General features: G+C 37.5%; 1 protein-coding gene across 1 annotated transcript; it reads left to right on the plus strand.

Annotated features, from left to right (window-relative positions):
- Window positions 1–18,464: 18,464 nt before the first annotated feature.
- LOC134746911 (uncharacterized) lies at window positions 18,465–22,955 on the plus strand. Its single transcript, XM_063681483.1, has 2 exons — window positions 18,465–21,431; window positions 22,323–22,955. Exons 1-2 carry the CDS (start codon window positions 18,465–18,467, stop codon window positions 22,953–22,955), a joined length of 3,600 nt encoding a protein of 1,199 aa, XP_063537553.1.
- The last annotated feature ends 366 nt before the right edge of the window (window positions 22,956–23,321 follow it).

Raw genomic sequence — 23,321 nt, forward strand, 5'->3', positions numbered from 1 at the left:
TGGATACTTACTTTGATCATTTGAGCTGCCATTTGCAATATTGGTCTCATAGGGATATAATAATGCCTGTTTGCCAGTTGAACATCAAGCTAGTACTTGCTTGAGTTCTGTATTAAATAAGTATGTTTGTTTGAACCCACCTTCTCTGAACTTTATTTGAATTAACCTAAATTAAATTAAAGTGTATGAATAAAAGGTTATACATTGCGCCGTGTACGTCAAAATCATGTTATTAAAATTTGTCTATAATTAATTATGATCGAAAATACAGTTTTGTGTGTGTGTGTGTGTTGTAATAAATAAATCGATAGACGTATCGAGAATACCTGGAAGAGCTTCTGGCCCATGAAAGCGCTAATGAGGGGTGACCTTCCCTTGTGTCTTAAGCGCAAACTCCTTGACGTGCATCCTGCCCATCCTAACCTGAGGCTCTAAAACTGAAACTCAAGGTTTGCCAGCGAGCGATGGAGCCTAGTATAGTAGGTGTTGGTAGAACTGATCGAATCAGAACTATGAACTAGAACTAGTTATGGATGTAGGCTCAAGACCGCTAAGCTTAAGTGGGACTGGGCTGGATATGTCTGTCGCATGCACCTGAAAAGGTAGGCCAAAATGGTTACTGAGTGGGGCCCACGGAACACCATAGATGGTGCAGGGCGGGGGTTCAGGCAGACCGAAAATGAGATGGCGGGACGACTTCGACGCGACGCTTTCTATCCCAAATGGTGGGAAAATGCCAATGATAGGGTCGAGTGAAGAAAACGAGGGGAGGCCTTTGCCCAGCAGTGGGACACCAAAGTAGGCTAATAAAAAAATGGCTGACGTATGCGAAATACCTGAAAATAATGTAGATATAAATGTCCTAATTTTGTTTATTATAATATAACCCTATTAGCATCCGTCTGTGCTTACCCATTTACTAGCACGATGTGAACGAGCCTCCATCATGGTGCGGACAGGTAGTCATTTGCATGGAATTAGCCCGGGACATGACGGACGGAATCGCTGCGAAGCGATTTTGCATCGCAACAGCAAGCCTCAAACGTATGTACCATTGACAATATCCGCAAGCAGTAAGGAAATCGGGAAGTTGATCGTATTCGGAGTCACAAACAGAAAAACTTGCTCGTTTGACGTTCCACGGGATAAGGCACCTTATGACGGTCGGCGATTATGTCACGTAGCACCGCATTAGTAGGTATTGGAACGTCGTTCATTTATTTTATTTTTATAAATTCTGTGTTCTTGTGCGGTGTCGGCATTTACGCAAACATCAAAAGCGTCGGTCCACTGTTACTTTTTACACTGTGTCACAGTCGAAACGTAATATTTTGTGAATCAGGTAGACTAGGTAGAGATATGAATGTTAAACCGTCAGACATAATTATTACGAATGCAAATATCAGTAAAGGCAAAGCTCGTGTTTACCTCGTCAACAGTGAAACTTAATAACCTATTCCTTTTGCCTATCGCTACTTTAATGCGGGAGTCGTGTCGTTAATTGCTTCTATATAATATCCTATTTAGATATTACAAATATCTCGTAGATATTACTCGTAGTTATGAAATTTTGTATATTTGTAGCTATCTACTTACCTGTGTTAGGTAAAACATTAGAAGTGACGTTATTACTGGAGCAATGTGTAGAAAAACGAATCACAATTAATTGGAATAACTTGGAGACTTACTTGCTAAGAGAACACGTACTATAAGTTGGATTCCTGAGTTGGAAAAAGATTTCAACACTTGTAAACAGTCCTAGTGCGGCCATGTTAGCTCATTCAGACCCCCGAGCTCTGTTAACCATTGCTACTAATGGATCTGATCTATTATTGGGTCTATCCCAGATGTGGCAAACCTTTTTGGTCGACTTACTACCGCCTACGAATGCCGGCCGCTAAGCTAACTTTATATGTTTATGTCAAAACTTATTAATTAAAACAAAACCATAGACCATAGAGTAACTTATACATACTGTACCTTTAACAGGTATTTGACAAGTTTTCAGAGATAATACAATTTGACATACATGAATCAAGGCGGTTTGTTTACAGAGGCCCTACCGGGAAACGCGAATCCGAAACACCGCTATCTGCCTCTCTATTGCTCGAATATGCAAGAGTGACAGAGATATTACACAACGAAATTTCGATTTTCTTGCCTCGCGATAGACCCTCAGATTGTGGTAGTGGCGCCACCTAGGCAGTTTCGCGTAATATTCCCTATTGTCAAAACTGTTTTATCATTCCTATTAATATATTATTTACGTTCAATAAAATATGATTCATGTTATTTGACAACAATTATTTATTTATTTATATTGAGATAGAAGTTTCACGAGAAAAAGACACGGCGCGATTCAATTTTGCTCTGATTCGAAGCAGCAAAATAAGGAAAATATCGCCAAATAACTATATACTGCAGACAGGTAACGTAACAGCCTCATCGTTGATGTGACCAAGTTGAACAAATAACTTTTAAGGGCACGACTTTTAGTTTCGTAGGTAAGTACATATTAGGTAGGTAATACGTCTATGTCTTAAGGAGGGATTCCACCAGTGTGCAAAAATGCCTGTGCCGCACAGTGCCGCACACTGGTGGAATCCCGCTTTAAGAAGGCTTCTGTGACTAGGTGGCTCATCAGGTCACAGGTCATTGAACTGAAATGTCAAAAAAGTACTCAAAATCAGCCCTGCCTTGCCCTACGAATATGTTTACCTCTTCGCCAATGTGAAACAGTGTTAATTGTTCCTGGTAAAGTTCCCAAGTTACCAAGCCTGCATCGAATTGATAACGAGAGACCGGAACCCTAAGCTCAGGGCGGATCAAAAATAATTTGCGTTTCTATGTGTGAACGGCACGTGTGTACACGCGTCTTGCGTCATTGTGTGAGTAAGTTGCTTAAAAACCGAACTGAGCGTTCGCCAAAAGCTCGTCAATCCGCTGTCGAGGGGTGAGGTAATTCGAATCGGGGCAGGACGGTGCGTGGCCGTTCTGTATGATAATACTATTACTTTTCTGTGCCCTAAGGTCTAGCCAAGCGTTTGTCAATAAACGATTTTAATCTTAGCGAATAAAGAGTCGGCGCCGCACAACTTACGCACCCGGTGTCACATTGAGTATAGCAACTACGAGTGGTAAAAATATAAAGAAATAATAAGTACTTACCCTAGGTAAGTATCGCCAAATTCATATATTAACTGCTCCGTTAACGCCGGTAGCAATGCGGATTTTTGCGGTTCTTCTTTTTCTTTCTAGAAATTGTATCTGTAAAGTTTTAAATATTCACCTTTACTCGTTTACAACTTCTAATTAAAATGAATAATATCATACAAAACATACTTATTTGATGAGTATTTATCAAATATGAATTCCAAATTTATTATTAGATAAATACCTAACTTAAAAAAATACCTAAGAACTAAAAATAATCTATAAAAAAATACCTTAACTATAAATAAAACTAAAGTAACTTATAAATTAGTATCTTTCATGACATTGCTACTAACAGAATAATTCTCCAAGCAAAAAGTACTAGTGTTCAATATTTTTTGTCAGACATAGTGCCTTCCCTACTGTTTGATATTTTTTGCATAATACGTGAAATTACTAACTCAATTTTATAAATTGATTAGTTTTATTCACAGAAAACCGTTGTACAGGTATAATACAGCTCTCTTTACTCGTAGAGCACGTTTTATGGACATTGACACTGACATGTGACAGCAGCAGACAGGTAACGTACGGAGGTCGCGGAGTAACGTTTAAAAAGAGGTGTGCAGTGCCGTTTAGCGCATTACAGTTATACCAAGATAAGTCTGCAGCGATTTTGATAGCCCAGACTATGCAAATATTTTTTTAAACGTCAAACTTCTATGAAATCATGACGTATAAATAACACTTGCACAGTTTGTGCTGTCAAAATCGTTGCAGAGATCTGTTATCTTTGTCTAACTCTTACATATTTTACTGTAACCGTCCTTGTAAAAACTAATATAGAAAAAGTCTAAATTGTCTAAAAGTTCAGATTTGGATAATTATCAAACTTTTGGAATTGGTTAACTATTAAACGATATTTTCTAGTCAGAAAAACTCTTGTACTTATTTAACTCGTAGTGGAGCCCGTCTCTACACCGACTTGGCAAGTGACAGATAGTAAAAGTGTCACCGTAAACGTGAAAATTATAAACTGAAATAAATGTCATATACGAAGGAAAAAATTACCAAAGCCTCCAGTGTCCAGAACTGGAATTTTTGGTCATTTTTTCCTTCGTATATGACATTTATTTCAGTATATAGTTTAAATAAGTAGTGTGTCTACTTGAAAAAACACAATTTAAAATATTTTCATAGAAAATAATTTAATTTGTTCTTAGAGTTGTAAAAATTATACGTATTACAGATGTAATAATGAGTATTCCTATCCCATCGTATTTCGCAAAAGTTCGTATTTGTCACGCTGCTTCAGTGACCTTTAGTCAAACCTTCAGTACTTTGTGTACTGGGAATGACTGATTATTCAATTCACTATTTACATTACATCTGTATCATATATTAGTCAACTAGCCTGCTAGCTTAAAGCAACTATATACACTGTGTACTGGGGTTTAAATTACTAGTCGTTTGTAACACTACACTACCTAATAAACAGCAATCTAGCCTTGATTAAGTACTACTAATCTGGCAAACAACTAAGGACAGATGATGGAAGTTAATAAGAAAATAGGTTTCGCTTAAAGATTACTATTACTTAGTTATAATGGTATTGTATAAAGAGTATTGTTCTTCAAAATTGACATATTTTTGCTTTAATGTTAAATAAATAGTTATTGATGTTAAGTCCAAAGCAAACGAAAAATTCTAGAAACAAGGATTAGACTTCTGAGTGTGTCATTGCATTACGATACGATACGAATCAAAAAATCATTAATAAATAGAGATAATTTAATAATTGATTGATTATATTTTAAATTTAATTAAAACTGGTTTGACTTGAATAAATATTTAATTGAACTTAATTATCCTAAATAAATACATACCCAAAAAAATATGTTTTATGAAGTCAAAGCGAGAACTGTAGCCTTGAGAGCATAAATAAGTATACCAGCAGTGCTAAAATAATAGTTGCAGATCAATTACACCAAGAACCTCATAAATAGGTAAAACATGAAACAACAAATAAAGATCCCAAATCGATGTTTAATGGCTCCTCTACACTATCGGCGATGATAGACGATGACTGGCGTAGCGTTGAAAAAACCGGGAAAATTGCGGGAAAATTTCAAAACGGCTCGTTTTTTTCAAGTTTCTTTCGAAAAAAATAATGTATTTTTCAATATAATTAATTAGGAATATAAACAGGTAGGTTAAGGTTGCATGTCTAATGTGTTTGTTTATGGTATTGACACTGTCATCACTCATCAGTGGCATTGTGTGTGACGTATTTAATTTTTCTGAATAGAACTGGAAAAAAACCGAAAAAAAACTAAATTTTGTAAAATTCCCGAAAAAAACATTAGATTTTTTCCGGAATTTTCTTCATAGACTGACGTGCACTATAGTGTAGAGGGCATACTCGGCAGTCCCCGCCAATTATCGTCTATCATCGCCTGCGACCCGTGAGCTGTCGGTTTTTGGGCATACATCAAAGAGAATCGCCGGGTGGTGGCTACTACAGGCGATAGTGTGGAGTAGTGTGGAGATAAGTGATCGTGCAAGCATCCACGATGAACTTGCCGATGATATCATCATACTATCAACGACCATCGCCGATAGTGTAGACGAGGCATAATGTGTCCATCTGTTATATTTGGCGGTAGAATTTCAAATTGGGGTCGGATCTTGGACATCCGAGCCCGAGGTGAGTATGGACCTACATAATATAGAAACCAACTTATCATCAGTAACATACAAAAACCTTAAATTCAAAGGTGTACGGTTTCTTGTTGCTTGATTTCTTAGATAAATAAAAAGGTAAATATCGCCACGGAATCTGTTTTGACGTAGCTACGTGGGCGTTGCGAAATGAAGCAGAGGTAAAGGTTTGGGATACTAAGATTAATCTGTGAAATCAACTAGTAATGTTCGTTCGCTAAAGGTACTCGTAAGATTGCAACGTCATACCAAATAAAATTGGAATAGGCCAAAATTTTAACAAAAAAATAAAAATAAAAAAAACGGAATGGGACGGAAGTATAAAGAAATAAATTAATAAAAATTAAGTTCTTACAAAGAAATTAAGTAGGTACCTACTTACTTTCATAAATTACAAGGTGGCTACCGGAGGAGATGGTTGGATTTGGTAAGCAGTGAACAGAACTGACAACTAACAGTGCCCAGTGAAATAATAGAAATTAATGTGCTATTTTGACATATTCACTTAAGGCGGTTCCCTGAGCCAGAAGGCGAAAAATCTCCTTATATGATCATGTTTTTCTAAGAGGCGTTGATATTCGTAGACGTGGAAAAAATATATGTAGTTCTTGACTATATTATCTGTAACAACATAGCTTCCGATACACGAATTATGACACTTCGCTCGAACAATTAATTCCCAAAGTAACCTCTAACTCGGACTTATAATCCTACTTTACTCGGTTATTTATTATGTGATACTATAAACAAAAAAATAAGAAAAAACAATCTTAACGTAAATAATAATTTCATAGCTTTAGAATTTCGATATTTTATGGTAACGTTTTTAAAACAAATAAAAACCGACAAAATTCGATCAAAATTGACACTTGGCGCGTATGTTCTTTCCCGTTCTTTCTTGCGAAATGTGACAAAGACAGCGGCAAACCGATGGAACGGCCTTAACTGAACACATTTCCTCTCACATACTGATTAAATTATTTGGTTGCAGTTTTTTTTTATAAAAACAATAATTCTGACTCGGAATACTTACTAAAATAAAGGAACACTTGCAATAAAGTTTATGCAAGTGTTGTTTTATTTTAGTAAGTATACTTATGTATTGTATTATCAGGATTCAACAAACATTTAAATTAAAAGCTACCAAACAACATACCAAACAACATAACAGATTGTCTTCAATCTTTAAAAAAACTTGGGTGATTTACCAACTAAACAGTGTTATTTTATCAAGCTTTATTAAAAAGATGATAAATAACATTTATATTAATAGTATAAAACAAAATTATGACTACTTATAAAATAAAACGACTCCCTATAACAAACCCTGACCTCTTGGCAAGGTTCCCATCACGCAGGCAGCATTCCCGCGCTGTATCGCGATAGCAAGCCTTTGCGCGAGAAAGCTGCCCGCGCGAGGGTCCCCCGTTGCCTCCCTCAACCGCTTTCCGAGCTCCTTGAAAGCTCCGTTTTTATTATTTTGTATTTTTTTATATTCAGTAGACTTTATTTGAAATAACAGTATTACATATTTAGCCTTAAATACAATTACTTAAAAAATAAAATTAGTAATAAATAAAACTATGTTTAACTAAAATACAATATGGCCAAATATAAATTAAATTAATTAATTTTAATAAAATAAAGAAACGTTATTTTGTACTATGATATATGTTTAAAATAATAAGCAACGTAAGTAGTTACATAAAATTTGATGTCGAGGAATTTTTTCAAGTTTTTAATATGTTTAATTTTTGTGTATGAATGGAAAAAATAAATTATTATTCAGAAAACTCATGAAGTACATTTATTTTTAAAGAAATAAGAAACCTTTCGTTTTTCGTTTAAATAAATAAGAAACCTTCCTTCCACTAAGGAACGAACGGATACAATAGGATTTGTTTTTCTTTTACAAACTCCAAATGAAATCCAAATGAAAATTGGATTACACGAAGTCGTGAGCAAATATTACAGTCACGTTCTCTTATAAAGTTTCGTGTTCTGATAATAACCGTACAAACCCACATTGTAGGCTTGTGTAAGTATGGAGGCAGAAGAGCAATGCGGGGTGAAACAAAGTTTTAATTAGTTCTCGCGGCGATTATACCTACCTCACGTGTGTCTGTGCAAGTTAGTTATGCCTTTCTGCGTGACACTAAAGTATAAGTAATAATATTAATTAAACAAGTCAACGAAGAAAGCTTGATAAAGCTTTCCCACGCATGTTTAGTCATGTGTGTAAATTCCCGATGAGGATTTTTTCCGAAACAAATCGAGGAAAATTCTCAGAAATAAATATTATACATCGAGTACAAATTTTTCTGCGTTTGGGAAATGTCCGTAGCCCAGAACAGTGAATTCTTTTCTCGGTCCTGTGCGACCTCTCACCACCTCTTAACCCTAACTCTTTTTTGCTTCAACCAGCGTGTGGGGTATCGCTGGATAGGTCAAAACGAATAGGCGTCTTCAACATATGAAAAACTTATGTCGATTATTAACGCTGAATAAGTCAAATTTTTACCTTTTTCACCCATTCAGACGAAAGGGGATGATGTCACGTGACCGCTTCTCCATATAAACGTAGACCTTATTTTCCTCTCTGGATATTACCATTTTATAAAATATTTTTACGAAATTTGTTTACTGCATGTATTCAGTATTAAGTAATTTATTGCTTTCATAGATGAATCAAAACAAGATCAGCTATGAGCCCTGCAAGGGCACTGCAATTTACATTCTTAACCACAGCTGGTTTGATTTTTCGATTATTTAATTATTGTAATGTTACGAGCTTTTAAAATTTTGCTCCTACTTACTTACTCCATTGGCTCAGCGACCCAAAATGAGACTTGGCCTCCGACACAAGACAGCGCCACTTTTCTCGGTCCTGTGCGACCTCTCACCACCTCTTAACCCTAACTCTTTTTTGCTTCAACCAACGTGTGGGGTATCGCTGGATAGGTCAAAACGAATAGGCGTCTTCAACATTTTTTTTTGATAAAGTGAATATTTTCTGAAATAAAGAAAAAAAATGTGTCCCCTCTAACTTTTGAATCGAAGTTCCAAAAAATATGGAAAAAATCGTGGAAATAGAACTTAAGAAAGACATTAAATGAAAACTATAGCGAATATGATCAGTTTAGCTGTTTTTGAGTTATCGCTAAAAGTGTCCCCTTCATAGTAAAAAGACGTACATATCAGGCACTGTTAAACGTTTATTACAACTTTAAATGGGTTTTTAAAGTTATTTGGCATTATTCATGTAAATAAAGTAAAATGTAAGATAAAAATTGCTTATTTTACTCATTAAATTTTTATTTAATATTTAATTTCTCTAAAACGTTTCATTGGCTAAATGAGTAATGCTGTTGACTATTGGCAGTATTAGAACGAAAAAGTAAAAAATTAAAAAGTAAGAGGCAATCTCGCTGATTTTCATACTTGAATTAACCAATCATTTAAAAATTACTGCAGTTTCTTAAAATATGTGTTATTTTCTTAAATATTCTTCTTCTTCTTCCTCAGTCCCTCATTGCTGAGGATCGCTATTTATCTTAAATATTGCAATTTAATAAATAAATAAATATTATAGTACATTATTTTAAAGATTAACTAATTTAATGTTTTTCGCTTTGAGTTATTATGACCAGACATGCAGTCTCCGATTGAAAGTAACTAAGGAAAAAATCATGTCACGTTTGTTTTTGCCTTGTCTTTTTGGTTTCCTCGTATTCGATATTCATGAAAAGTAGAATGGTTATAATTAACTCGGGTATTAAGGCACCAAGCATCATTTCACCTTTGTTAACAATCTTCTAAGATACATAGTTCCAGTTTAGCCTATTGTGACGGAAGGGCAACTACGGAACCCTACACTGATCGAGGGGCGACATGCTCTTGGCAGGTTTTATTTTATATATTAATGAACAGGAATAATGCAACATTCGTGACGTAAGGCGGCGCGGCACAGTCGCCGTGAAGCGTTGCGGCGCCATCAAAATTCACGGCGCCACGTCGTGGAAATACACGCGTCAGCGTCATGGAGATTCACGACATCGCGGCGTGCTACAGCGTCGTATCAAGGCGCCCGCGTTGCCTCGAAAAGATGTCTATTAGCGGAAGTACTACGGTAATAAGTTAGTATATAAAAAGGAAAGGATTTATTAGATTTTTTGTTGTTGATAATACTTTTACTTATTAAATCATTCTATAGGTGGTACATATTGAGGTGTCACGATGATCTCAAAACGAAATATTCGTAAGAAAGAAATGTAGGTCACACATATCACGAAAACTTTGTACTTACATACCAAAGACAAAAGACATGTCATTTATGTCACGGAAATAGCGAAGTAAAGAATAAGAAGCTTGGATATTGTTTCTTTCCCATTCGTAATATAAGCGGACAGAGCAGGTAACGTGTACGACGGAAGAAAATGATGATAAGTGGGAAGTTCACACTTTAGCGTCGACGTCAAAAATATGTGTACATTTTTCGCTTTACTGCTGTTGAATTAAGGTTCAAAAAAGTAGTTATTTTTGATTTGACTTAACTGGAATGGTATGGTGTACTGGAACTCTACATTCCTTAACTACTAGCAAAGTAGTTGTAGAGTTAGGAAAGACGGACAAGATAACTAGATGTAAATTTATTACTGTAGTTTACGTTTCATGGAAGAGCAAGTTTATATAGGTAGGTATGTTTTATTTTTAAGCTTTGTAAAATTTTAATTACCAAGAGCACTTCCTACATAATCTAATCGTACATTTATTCGTCAGAGTCAAAACAGACCCTGGTAGCTTACCTGGTAGCTTGTTCCTACTAAGTACGCATAACAAATTATTTCGTGAGCTGAGCAAGGGAGTAAAGCCAAAAAACGCACCGGGTTCCGTGTGGGTTCCGTGATCGAAGTAGGTAAGTGTATTATTTATTGAAACGCCTTTTTAATTAATGATAAAAAAAGCTTTAGGTAATGCTATAAGCATCCTTTGGCGACTCTGGAACCCTAAAACATATTACTTTGCAACACCCTTAGTTGACAGTTTATTAATCACAACACACCGAAGAGATTAATAAAAAAAATATGGTCTACAAAAACTGTCAAATAATAAGCTTCTTAGCACAATCCCGATTAATTTTCTGTCTTTTCTTTCATCCTCAGAGCGTAATAACATATCATCTGATCTAATCTCGACCACAAAATGGGATCAACTTTTGTCTACGCTTGCCTCTGACGAAAAATTAACGCTTTTTCGGAAACCTCCCCGTATGAGCATAAATGACATATTAAGCTTAGAAACAAATTAAAATAATATAATGTATATACAATTACAAAAAAATACATTAACATGATACTCGGTACTTTAAAAATAAAACAACTGTATTAGAAACAATTTAATAGCATCGTTCGCAGACGATTATGCTTGATAAAAAACCGGAAAAGCGCGAGTCGGACTCGCCCACCGAGGGTTCCGTACTTTTTTGTATTTGTTGTTATAGCGGCAACAGAAATACATCATCTGTGAAAATTTCAACTGTCTAGCTATCACGGTTGATGAGATACAGCCTGCTGACAGACGAACAGACGGACAGTTTTTACCCTTTGGGTACGGAACCCTAAAAATTAATGACTTGTTAAAATTATTTTTTTAAGATTTTTACCATGCCTAACACAAAACTCATTATTTCCCGCCATTATTTTTACTCAAGATAGTAGCTACAATATTTTCTGTTTAAATTAGAAAAACAACTATTTACTAAATTATTTATTTATTTATTTTAAACTATTGCACAAGAACAAGTAAAAAGTACAAAAGGCTTAGACTTAATGCCTTGCAAATTGAGTGCTGCACTATTTTACAATTTTCATAACTCAAACATAACAAAATTTATTTTAACACATTTGTTTACTTAAATAATTAGATATTAAATTCGAAAATTAAATCCCTACAAGTTTTTTTTAAATTCTTGTCATAATTTGGATTTTCAGTGATAACATTAATTTATTTAAATATTACTTAGAAGTTAACATCAAAATAAAATCAAAAGTCACAGGGAAAAGTATAAAAAGAGAAAAAATGCGTAAAATACGTATAATATCGCTTAACCGATTATGTTCGGTACAGTTTTCTTTCAGTCTTTACTTAGCTTTCCTTCGACGACTTTTCCCATATTATTTATTTTTATTTCCCTGTGGTTCAAAAGAGAGGACACATTTTTTTTTTCATTTTATCTGCATCGACACGTAATTTTAACGTTATTTAGAAAACTATTTTCTTAGTAATATGAAAGGTTATATCCTGTACGTGTATGATATCGTGCTACGAGGCTTACAGATATAGGTCAACGCATTCTAATGGAACTATCAGATCATATTAGCCAGGAATACTACTCGCGTCAGTATAAAATTATTTTCATAATCATGGAAACGGTACAATTAAAAAATTGTAAGTAAGTAATATTAGATACAGGGACAAGAGGAGGTTTTCCATAAAACTTCCTTCATTCCTCCTTATTTCGAACACGAACACTTGCTTGAGAAAGCAGGAAGGAGTTCGCTTTCTCTGCGCTGCTTTCAAGGTGATCACAGTTACAGCTTATGATAATTTTCGTTGTAAGAGAGTGAGGTCTGACCTAGTAAGCATCAGATTTTTAATAGGCGGAATTGAAAGCGACATCTGCCACGACTAGCTATGTTCCGAGATAACAAATTACTATTCAAATTGAACAAGTAACTAAACTCTTGTTCGCCTCCGTCGCAGTCGTGAAAATGTAGACCCACGTAAAACAATATCATACACCAATTTTATATCAACATTAACTTCTGAAATAAAAACTCTTTATTTACGTACAAGATATATACAGTGTACTACGTAAACGAAATTAACTAGCTTAAATCTAAAATAGGCCCTTGAAGCATTGTACCAAGGATACTTCTGAATATATGCCCTTAAAAGGCCGCAGCAACCTCGGCCGAGTTTATTTCTCATTTTAAAACTACGTGTTGGATTGTACTGAAATTTTCTTACAATGACATGAGGTATATCTATGCCTGTAATTAGTTTATCTTCTTAGTCTTAGTCTATCCTTCTTATAAAACAAACGAAATAGAGCAAGAACAAATTATGTATGATAAACTTAAATTCGCTGTATTTTTTTAAGTATGGTATCTGGAAGCTACATAAACTAATTACAGGTAAATATCTTATCCTATTGTAAGTACAAATTTTCAGAGCAATCTAGCTACTCGCTTTAAAATGAGAGCGTAACTATATTTGTATGAAGAATGGAGCTTGCTGCGGACTCTTAACAAATTTACAGAGAAAAATAACATGAAATCAGTAAATGGACTATAACCAATATAACACCGCAGCCTGTTAGACAATTAAGCGCTGGCTTGGAAACTTGATTTTGTGACATCGGATTTCAATAAACTAGCCATTAACGCGGTTCCAGTTAACAGTTATTAACAGTTACGGCTGTTGTGCACTGAAGGTTTCTTGGACAGGATTTCTAAGAAAATTGAGTCGAATTTGAGTTTTCAATTTATTTCGGTTTTGCAGAACTATTGAAATTAATATGTTCAATATTCATAATAAAGAAACATTTTAAATTTTATCTTTATTACAGTTTAAAAGTTTACTTTTCTTTAAGCTCATTAGGCAAAATTTCGAACGGTATACAATTTACTCTTCTTGATTGAAGCAAGTGTTAAATATGTATTTATGTTATTTTTTAGGGTTTCGTACCCAAAGGCACCCGTCTGTCCGTTTGTTCGTCTGTCCGTCTATCCGTCTGTCCGTCTGTCTGTCACCAGGCTGTATCTCATCAACCGTGATAGCTACAGTTGAAATGATCACAGATGATGTATTTCTGTTGCCGCTATAACAACAAATACTAAAAAGTACGGAACCCTCGGTGGGCGAGTCCGACTCGAACTTTTATAGGTATGCCGTGCTAAAGAATTAGATGGCAAAAACAGAACCCTCTGTTGGCAGTCGGTTGAAAATGTCCTAAAATTATTAGCCCTACTTCGATAGTAATTTTGAAATTTTACTCTAAACGTAATTATTATTAACTACGTATTATACAAACATGGCACGACAATTAGAAATAAAAAATACATAATATATAGTTCATGAAGTATAGCTTTACAAAGGTTGTTTGGATTACGAATATGGGAAAGTATTTGTTTAAAACTAATTGAACAAATAGGTACCTAAGCAATAAAATGCTCTTTACTTTGGGTATAAATACGTGTAATGCCCATTACGATGTGATAAACTGTTATTGCAAAACTTTTAAACAGGTTAAAAACAAACATTATGTATAGACTCATTTAGCATTTGTAAAACATAAAAACTTCGTAACGATGCAATATATAGGTAAAAAGATTAAGGATGGAAACACGCAGGAGTGAAGATTGTTAACGCCGCGCCATACCACAGCAGCTTTTCGGGAAAGTTTTCGCTATGCCGCGTCGAAGGTCTGGTAATATCCCTCCTCCCTTGAGAAATCTGCAAAGTACTCAGTTTTAAGTCATAGCTTCACAGTATTTACTTAATCACCAACTTAACCAGGACGCCTACAGACTTGATACGAGCTGCCTGTAGTTTGTACTTTTACTTATGCTTACACAAGTGTTTTGTTCCTTTGGCCTTGCAAGGGTTCATCATTCCTGATACGCCATATTTATTAAAGTATTATTATGTTAGTATTCGACTTCCTCTGATGCTGTCTTGTTAAGAGTGCTCCGACAAGAAAACACGGAATATTGTAAATTGATAATATTCCTCGATGAAATTCAGGACTTTACGCTTATTATTAGAAACAGAGTACGTGTTCCAGTAAGAGCGTTTTCTTATCTTTAGGAATACATTTTTAAATATTAGAAAAAGGACTAATTAAATTACAGTTAGACCAAGTATATTCTGCAGAGATTCTGACAGCACACGCAGTGCCAGTGTTATTTAACGTCATAATTTCATAGAAGTTTGACGTTTAAAGTAATACCTGCCCTGCATGTACTGTCAAAATCTCTGGAGACTTCAGAAGGGCCTTCGGGTCCAAGGAGGGGACAGCTCCGGCTGTCGGCAGCAGGCGGTGTTCGCGGTTGAATGCTCTACGATCCCGTGTTCACCGCCACCATTGCTGCGAGACGGGCATACCGTGGAGGGTTTAGTCGGTATTTGGCCCATTGGCCACGAATCCGACATAATCCGTCCTAGTTCCCCGGCTAGGCGGAATGCCTAAATCCATTACTCCACGTAAAAAAAAAAAATAGGTTTAACCCCGGGTTAGTGAATGGTGCAAGTGGCCCTTAGTTTTGGCGTGTATAAAAATTATTAGCATTCGTTTCACAAATGTTCTTAATTATCGGAAACAGAAAAGAGAAATTAGAATTTAAATGGGTGTTTGAACCAAATAAACTCAGAAAATGCGAAAGTGAACGCAATTTCATTCCATTTTTTTTATTCGAAAAGCGAATGCCATTGCATACATTTCCCCTCTATAGGTCCCAGGGCGCCGTTACCCGTGAAGTAAATGTAATCCTGCCGGCCTTCAGTTGCAGGCCTTCACTTGGCCTTTTTAGTGGGACCTCAGGGAACGCATTTACGTTTATATGACATGGCTCTTCTAAAGTCACCTAAAAGTTTTGCTCCTGAACCTCACTGAGGTGACATAAAATAAATTGGCATCTAACGTGTGTAATTGTGTACTTAGGTAATTTGTAGAAAATGTCAGCGATATGAGCAAAGAAGCAGAAGTAGTACGTTAACTTTTAGTAAATGTAATCCGATATTCTGCGTTGTTGTGTTCTTGATAAGCCCCATGCTTGCATTTATCATGCACTGCAACTTAACTCCTATGACCTACATAGTCTATGTTAACCTATCTTTACATATACATTTACATGTCACAGTGTTTAGTACTTAGTGCTTTATAGAATCACGGATTCACTCGTGCATACATCCTCTTTTCTCATGCATACAATCATATAGTGCTAAGGTATCCTCTATCCCTTTTGATTGAATTGAAAAGTGAACAAGTGAGCAACATTTCTTTTCTCTGTATTTTATATTAGATTAGGTTAACAGGTTGCGCATATTTTGAGGTATGTAAATATTTATTGTTTAACACTGAAACAACGCACCTACATAATCTATTAAAATTACCGGAAGTGTAATAAAGAACCATTCACAATAAGAGGTTTCGCTGGACCAACAACAAAGATAGATATAACTCCGTAATAGATGTATACAGTCTAAGGAAAAAACGTGCCTCGAAAATCACGAAAATTTGATTCTCGATCAGAGGGCGCCACTAGTTTTGGCCTACACTCGTATAGAGGGCGTTGACGGTTTCGTTTGTTATTTATAATTTTAAACACATATCAGTGAAAGAACATGGGTCAAAATCATAAAAATAATTAATGCAAATAAAAAAAGTCATTTATCCATATTGTTTAGTTTTAATACCAAACTATTCGGAACGCATCCTTAAATTGTTTCGTTATGCCACTTTTGTCATCTCGTTCATTCTCACTTTTTATCTTATATATATATCTCGTTTGGGGCATGCGCATAACACAAACAAAAGGAACAGAATTTTGAATTTGATGGAAAAGAAGAAGAAAATGTCAGAGCTCCGTGCGGTCGGATTTTAAATGTGATTCGGTGAATTTTATTATTAAAATACTTTAAAGAAGATCATTGGATGTGAAGATAGTAAAAGTGAAGTTACACTTAAAGTGGAGTTTAACTGGAGCCACGAAGACCTGCACAAGCGCCACGGGGGTGAGTGTAGGGATATATTTATATATACGTTTTTTTTTGTTTTATCATTGCATCGAGAAACGGGTGCAAATTCTTCCGAGGCGCGAACTAGAACCAGCGCAACAAAAAACAGTCAAAATCCAGGTCAACCGGGTGACTGGAAGGCTTAGAATCCATTTGGTCCTTCGAGCCGGATTTTTCATTTTCGGCGCCTCGGTAAATTTCATCCGTTTCTTATCATCTTTATATTTCGAGCGGTCGAAATATAATCATTTTTTCACTGCGGTTTCATTTCACACCAATTTTGTGGGAATTATTTATTTTTAGGCCTCATTTTTTAATATTTTATATATTGGCTGGGGATTTTATTTTACTATATTTCATTCTTATATTTCATACATACCACATTTTTTGGTCGCGGACTTTGTAAAAGAAATTCAATTGCAAAATTCAATTTGTCATAAATTCATTATATTGGTTTTGACATTTCAAATTAAAACAGTTTTGGTTGCTAAGTTACCATATTGTCAGATTCAGATACTATAGGGTTATTTCGTTCTGTTTGGTAACTGCTACTATAGCCTTGTGGTTGTAGTAGTTGCTTAATAATAGTGAGGTCGAGGGTTTCGATCCTCAGCTAGGTGCAATTTTTGTATTTTTCTAAACATTTATATTTCTAGTAAAAGCGGTATAGAGCATTATTTATCGGTATTTAATGCTAATTACGGTACATAAACAATTTTTCAGGGGTTCTAAACATTTTCTTTCAAAGTTAGCGGAATAAATATTTTATAGTATATTAAAGTTAGCGGTTAAAACTTAATATATTAGTTGTGCGGTTTAAATTTAAAGATTTATTGCGGTGTGCGGTACAAATACATTAAAAATAAAAATAATGTGTAATTGTAATTTGTAGCTTTCATGGTGTGGTTCTTGTTCGGGTTCGGGATCCTATTGCTTATATTTATTTGGATTTCGTATTCAAATACTAACGTAAACATGGCGGCAGCTAGGCGGATACAGTTGCTGCAAATGAAATATCATACGGCATGTCGTAGTATGGATGTTTTGAATGGATTGGCTTGTAATCCCGAACTGTCTTCGGAACAAGAAAGTGATTTTATGGTGCGGTTTCAAGATTTAGAGAAAGTTTATGAGGCATTTACGGAAATGTTTTATGAACTTCAACTCTCTGCTGCGGATATAGAGAGTTTTGATTTGGAAGGTCATCTTCAGGAGTACGAGACGTACAACAAAAGATATTATTTTATCAAACAACGTCATTTAGGGTTGACTAATTTTAACGCTTCAGCTAATGCGGACAATAGCTGTAGCAGCGGTAGCGGTAATGACAATCCTAAGAGCGCGCGGAATAGGGCAGTTCTCCCTAAAGTCAAACTTCCTACCTTTGCGGGACAGGACAGGTGGAAGAGTTTGTTTCTTTTATGGAATTATTCCAATCTTTGGTGGGCAATGATACCACTCTATCGGATACTGAAAAAATGTATTATTTAGCGGGGTCGCTTTTAGGTGAACCAAAGTCCTTGGTCCAGCATTTGTCGGCCACAGGGGACAATTATTCGGTCGCGATAGATTTGTTAAATACACGGTATAACAACAAAAGGTTGTTGGCGGATCGTCTGTTGCACAATTTGTTAAGTGCACCCCACGTCACCACTAAAGGGATAAGTGGTTTAAAAATGTTTTTAAATACTTTGATGGAAAACACAAAAGCCTTGGAAAAGATGGAGTTTCCTGTTGATTCGTGGTGCTATTTGCTGTTTTATATTAATTTTCAAAAGTTAGACGGCAACATGAAGAAACATTTTGAAGACAAGCACGCTGATAAAGAATTACCCACATTCTCGGACCTTATAAGGTTTTTGGAAACCGAAATACGGATTTTGGAATCCAGTGCGGAACCACAGGCCGGTACGTCAGCGGGAAGGCGTAGTGGAAGTGGACAGAGCCATGCGGTAAAGGCTCATGCGGCATTTCAGAGTTATGCGGGTTCGGCGTCGTCGTGTCGACTATGCGGAAAAAGCGGACACTTCATTGCTAAGTGTGAAAAATTCTTGGAGATGAAACCTGCGGCTAGGAAGCGTCAGGTGGTATCGCTTAGGTTGTGCTTCAAGTGTTTGAATGGTCACAACATTAACCAGTGCACTTATAACAAGAACTGTTACAAGTGTAATTCGGCTAAACACCATTATTTATTACATTTCGATCTTCCGGCAACTGGTTCAGATCGTGAACAACGTTTGACGTCAAACAAGTTTACTACAAGTGGGGAGGTTCACAACGCTAGCTCGTCCTCTCCAAGTGCTCCTATTGTGAGTGCACCTTTTCCCAGCGGCAATCCAGGAAGTGCGGTCCCTGGAGTCACTGGACTAATGGCATCACAGGTCAATAAACCTAATATGTATCAGCGAAAGGTGCTACTTGCGACGGCAATAATAAGAGTACTGGACAGTAGCGGAAGCTTCCAGGAGGCGCGGGCCTTACTGGATGGAGGAAGCGAGAGTACATTTATATCGGAGTCATGCGTGCAGAAGTTGGGCTTAAAGCGGTTTAAGCCTGACGCCTCAATCACAGGACTGAACTGTACTCCTATAAGCGGTTGCAGGGGAGCAGTTAACTTAACCATGGCACCTAGGCTGACGGATCAGCCTGTGCTAGTGACCACAGCTACGGTCTTAAATAAAATCACACATAACCTACCTGAATATTCGTTGCCGGCTCAATTAGCAGATAATTATCGGGGACTGTATCTTGCGGATGAACAGTTCTTTGTCAGTCGAGAGATTGACATTTTAATAGGCGAAGATCTACTTGGTGACATTGTACTCAGCGGGCGCATTAAAATAAATGATCACATTCCACTGATGACGAAAACGGTGTTCGGCTACGCGTTATCTGGTCCAGTCACTATTGCGGCTTCCCCTCAAGTTCCGTGTGCGTCCCATGTCTTCTTCTGTAGCACAACCACAGATCGGATTTTAGAGCGATTCTGGGAAGTGGAGGACATTCCAGTTACTATAGAAAGCCCCAAGGATCTGGAATGTGAGAAGATGTTTAAAGAAACCCATCGACGGGTTGAAGAGGGCAGATATTCGGCACGGTTGCCTTTTTTATCTGATGCCCCTGAAATCGGAAATACTGTGCCAATAGCCATGAAGCGGTTCTTGGCTATGGAAAGGCGGCTCCTCGTGAACGGAAACGAGGCTTTTAGAAATAAGTATGTCGGATTTATGCGGGAGTATTTGGAGACTGGACACATGTCTTTGTGTAACGGGGAACCACAGGACTATAGAAGTGGTAGCTATATCATTCCACATCATGGAATTTTTAAGGCGGATTCGGATAAAATTCGTGTTGTTTTTGATGCTAGCTGCGCATCAGCGAATGGAGTCGCCCTAAACGATTGTTTACATGCGGGTCCAAAGCTACAGCGAGACATCGCGGAAATCATATGTAGATTTAGGCTACATCGCTATGTTTTTACAACGGACATCAGGATGATGTTTAGACAGATTTTGATTGCTGAGGAGGATAGGCGGTTCCAGCTCGTTTTCTGGAGGGAGTCCCCAGACTTACCTTTGCTTGTATATCGGTTGAATACCGTAACTTACGGCATGAAGTCGAGCCCATACCTCGCGATTCGGGCGCTAAGACAATTAGCATCCGACGAGGAAACGTTTCCTGCAGCGGCACATCTTCTCCGCTCTTCGGTGTATATGGATGACATTTTAGGTGGAGCTGACTCCATAGAAGACGCGAGCAAGTTGAAGCAGGAGCTGACGGACTTACTACGCTCTGGCGGTTTCGAGCTTAGTAAGTGGACGTCAAACAGCAAAGAAGTCTTAAAAGACATAGAAGAGGAGCATTTAGAAAAACCTCGGAAGATATTTGACAATTCGGATGGGCCTAGCTTCTATAAAATCCTCGGTGTTCAATGGGATTCTAGCAGTGATAGTTTCTCATATCGTACTAGGCTAGACGATACTAGCGAATGTACTAAGCGGTCAATTTTATCAACATTAGCTAGGGCTTTTGATCCTTTGGGATGGATCTGTCCGGTCATTTTTCAGGGTAAGGTTCTCATGCAGCAACTCTGGTTGAAGAATTTGTCATGGGACGCGAAAGCTCCTAATGACGTGGTTGCGGAATGGCAAGGTATTTTGAAAGAAATGCCCGGAATTTCAAGTCTACGTATGGAACGGTTTGTCTTATTGGACGAAAAGTCTTGTTCTCTGCACGGATTCTCAGATGCATCAGAACTGGGATATGGTGCAGCGGTTTATCTGAGGACTATGGGACAAGATGGAAGGGTGATAGTTAGTTTGATGATGGCCAAATCCCGAGTCTCACCGGTCAAATCAAAACTAACTATCCCGAAACTTGAACTTAGCGGTGCTGCGTTGCTAGTCAGACTTTTGAAATACGTCGTTGCTGCCATCAGTGATGACATGACGATCGACGGAATCTTTGGGTGGTGTGACAGCACCATTGTTCTCTCGTGGTTGAAGATATCACCACATTTGTTGCAGACTTTTGAGGGCAATCGCGTTTCTCAAATTCTGAATTACGGTTTAGACATAGCCTGGAGACACTTACCTTCAGAAATGAACCCTGCTGATGTCGCGAGTCGCGGTTGTCGCGCATCAGTACTGCTTGAGCACCCTTTATGGTGGGGTCCTCCTTGGTTGTCAGGTGATGCGGAAACCTGGCCCAGGAATATAATGGATAAAGCGGAAGATCCATTACCTGGATTACGGAAGGTAAAGGTAAATGTTCGGGCCTTAGCCGGAATTGTTGACGAAGATAATATTTTTATGCGGTTTAGTCGGTTGGATATGTTATTGGCGGTCGTAGCATATTGTTTCCGGTTTGTCAACAATGCCAAGAATTCGTCTGAAAGACTTATAGGGGTGTTGACAGTCTCAGAGCGACGGTTCGCTTTGCAGCGGTTAATTAGATTGGTCCAGCAGGAGGAGTTTGCGGACGACATCCACTGCTTGGCCCAGAATAAACAATGTTCCACGCGGCTACGTCGGCTTCTGCCATTTATTGGGGATGACGGCTTGTTGCGCGTTGGAGGTCGTTTGGAACATTCGAGTTTATCATTTCCAAGGAAGCATCCGGTGATTTTGCCCAAAGCACATAGTTTAACGATTTTGATCGTAGATCATTTTCATGTGACTTATTGCCATGCGGGAGCTACGGTGCTCATGGCGGTATTGCAACGGCAATTTTGGATTCTTTCAGCAGGACAAGTGGTTCGTACACGAATTTACAAGTGTATGAAATGTTTTAGGACCAAGGCTAGGCCTACAGCGCCAATTATGTCAGCGTTGCCCTGGGATCGGGTTAACGCGACTGGTGTGTTTCACACTGTGCAAACTGACTTTGCTGGTCCGTTCAGCATTAAACATTCTCGTTTGCGGAACGCAAAAATTCTAAAGGCGTATCTTTGCGTATTTATATGCTCTGCATCCAAAGGGGTCCATTTAGAGTGCGTCACTGACCTTTCGACGGAAGGTTTTCTCGCGGCTTTGACTCGCTTCACATCTCGACGCGGTATGCCGAGTGTGATACGTTCAGATTGCGGAACTAATTATACCGGTGCAAATAGGTATTTGGATGATGTGCGTAGATACTTAACTTCGCAGGAAGTACAGCAAGGGCTTAGCGACGGCGCAGCCAAGCAGTCAATAACATGGCGGTTCAATTCTCCAGCGGCGCCACATTTCGGTGGTCTATTTGAGGCGACCGTAAAATCGGCTAAAACATTATTGCGGCGTGTCATAGGTGAACAGGTTTTGACGTTCGACGAATTGGTAACGGTATTTACCAGGGTTGAAGCGGTTCTTAATTGTCGTCCGTTATGCCCGTTGTCCCAAGATCCTCATGAACTGGAGGTCTTGACGCCTGCCCATCTACTCATAGGTAGATCTTTGCTTTCGGTTCCGGAGTACAATTTTGAGGATATGCCAAACTCGCGGTTGAGTCGTTTTAACTTAATTCAAGCTATGTCTCAACGCCTGTGGAGAAAATGGAGTGACCAATATCTTCATTCTCTTCAAATGCGTAGAAAATGGACATCTCCAACTGATCCGCCTAAGCTGGGCGATCTTGTTCTTATAAAGGAGGAAAATTTACCTCCTCTGAAATGGAGGTTAGGAAGAATAGAGGAATTGCTACCCGGCAAAGACGGTGTTGTTAGGGTAGTGCGTCTTAAAACTTCTACAGGTAGCTTCACGCGGCCGGTTGTTAAAATTTGTAGGCTTCCTTTGGAAGATTAAGCGGAGGTAGCGATACCAAACTGTTTTAGTTTAGTGTTTTAATTTATTAATAGAGTTGAATTTTGTTTATTTGTTGATAAAGGCTTTAGCCTTTCTCGGGCGGGGGAATGTTTAGTTTTAATACCAAACTATTCGGAACGCATCCTTAAATTGTTTCGTTATGCCACTTTTGTCATCTCGTTCATTCTCACTTTTTATCTTATATATATATCTCGTTTGGGGCATGCGCATAACACAAACAAAAGGAACAGAATTTTGAATTTGATGGAAAAGAAGAAGAAAATGTCAGAGCTCCGTGCGGTCGGATTTTAAATGTGATTCGGTGAATTTTATTATTAAAATACTTTAAAGAAGATCATTGGATGT

The sequence above is a fragment of the Cydia strobilella genome, chromosome 13 (genome assembly GCF_947568885.1).
Source record: "Cydia strobilella chromosome 13, ilCydStro3.1, whole genome shotgun sequence".
Classification (NCBI taxonomy): Eukaryota; Metazoa; Arthropoda; class Insecta; order Lepidoptera; family Tortricidae; genus Cydia; species Cydia strobilella.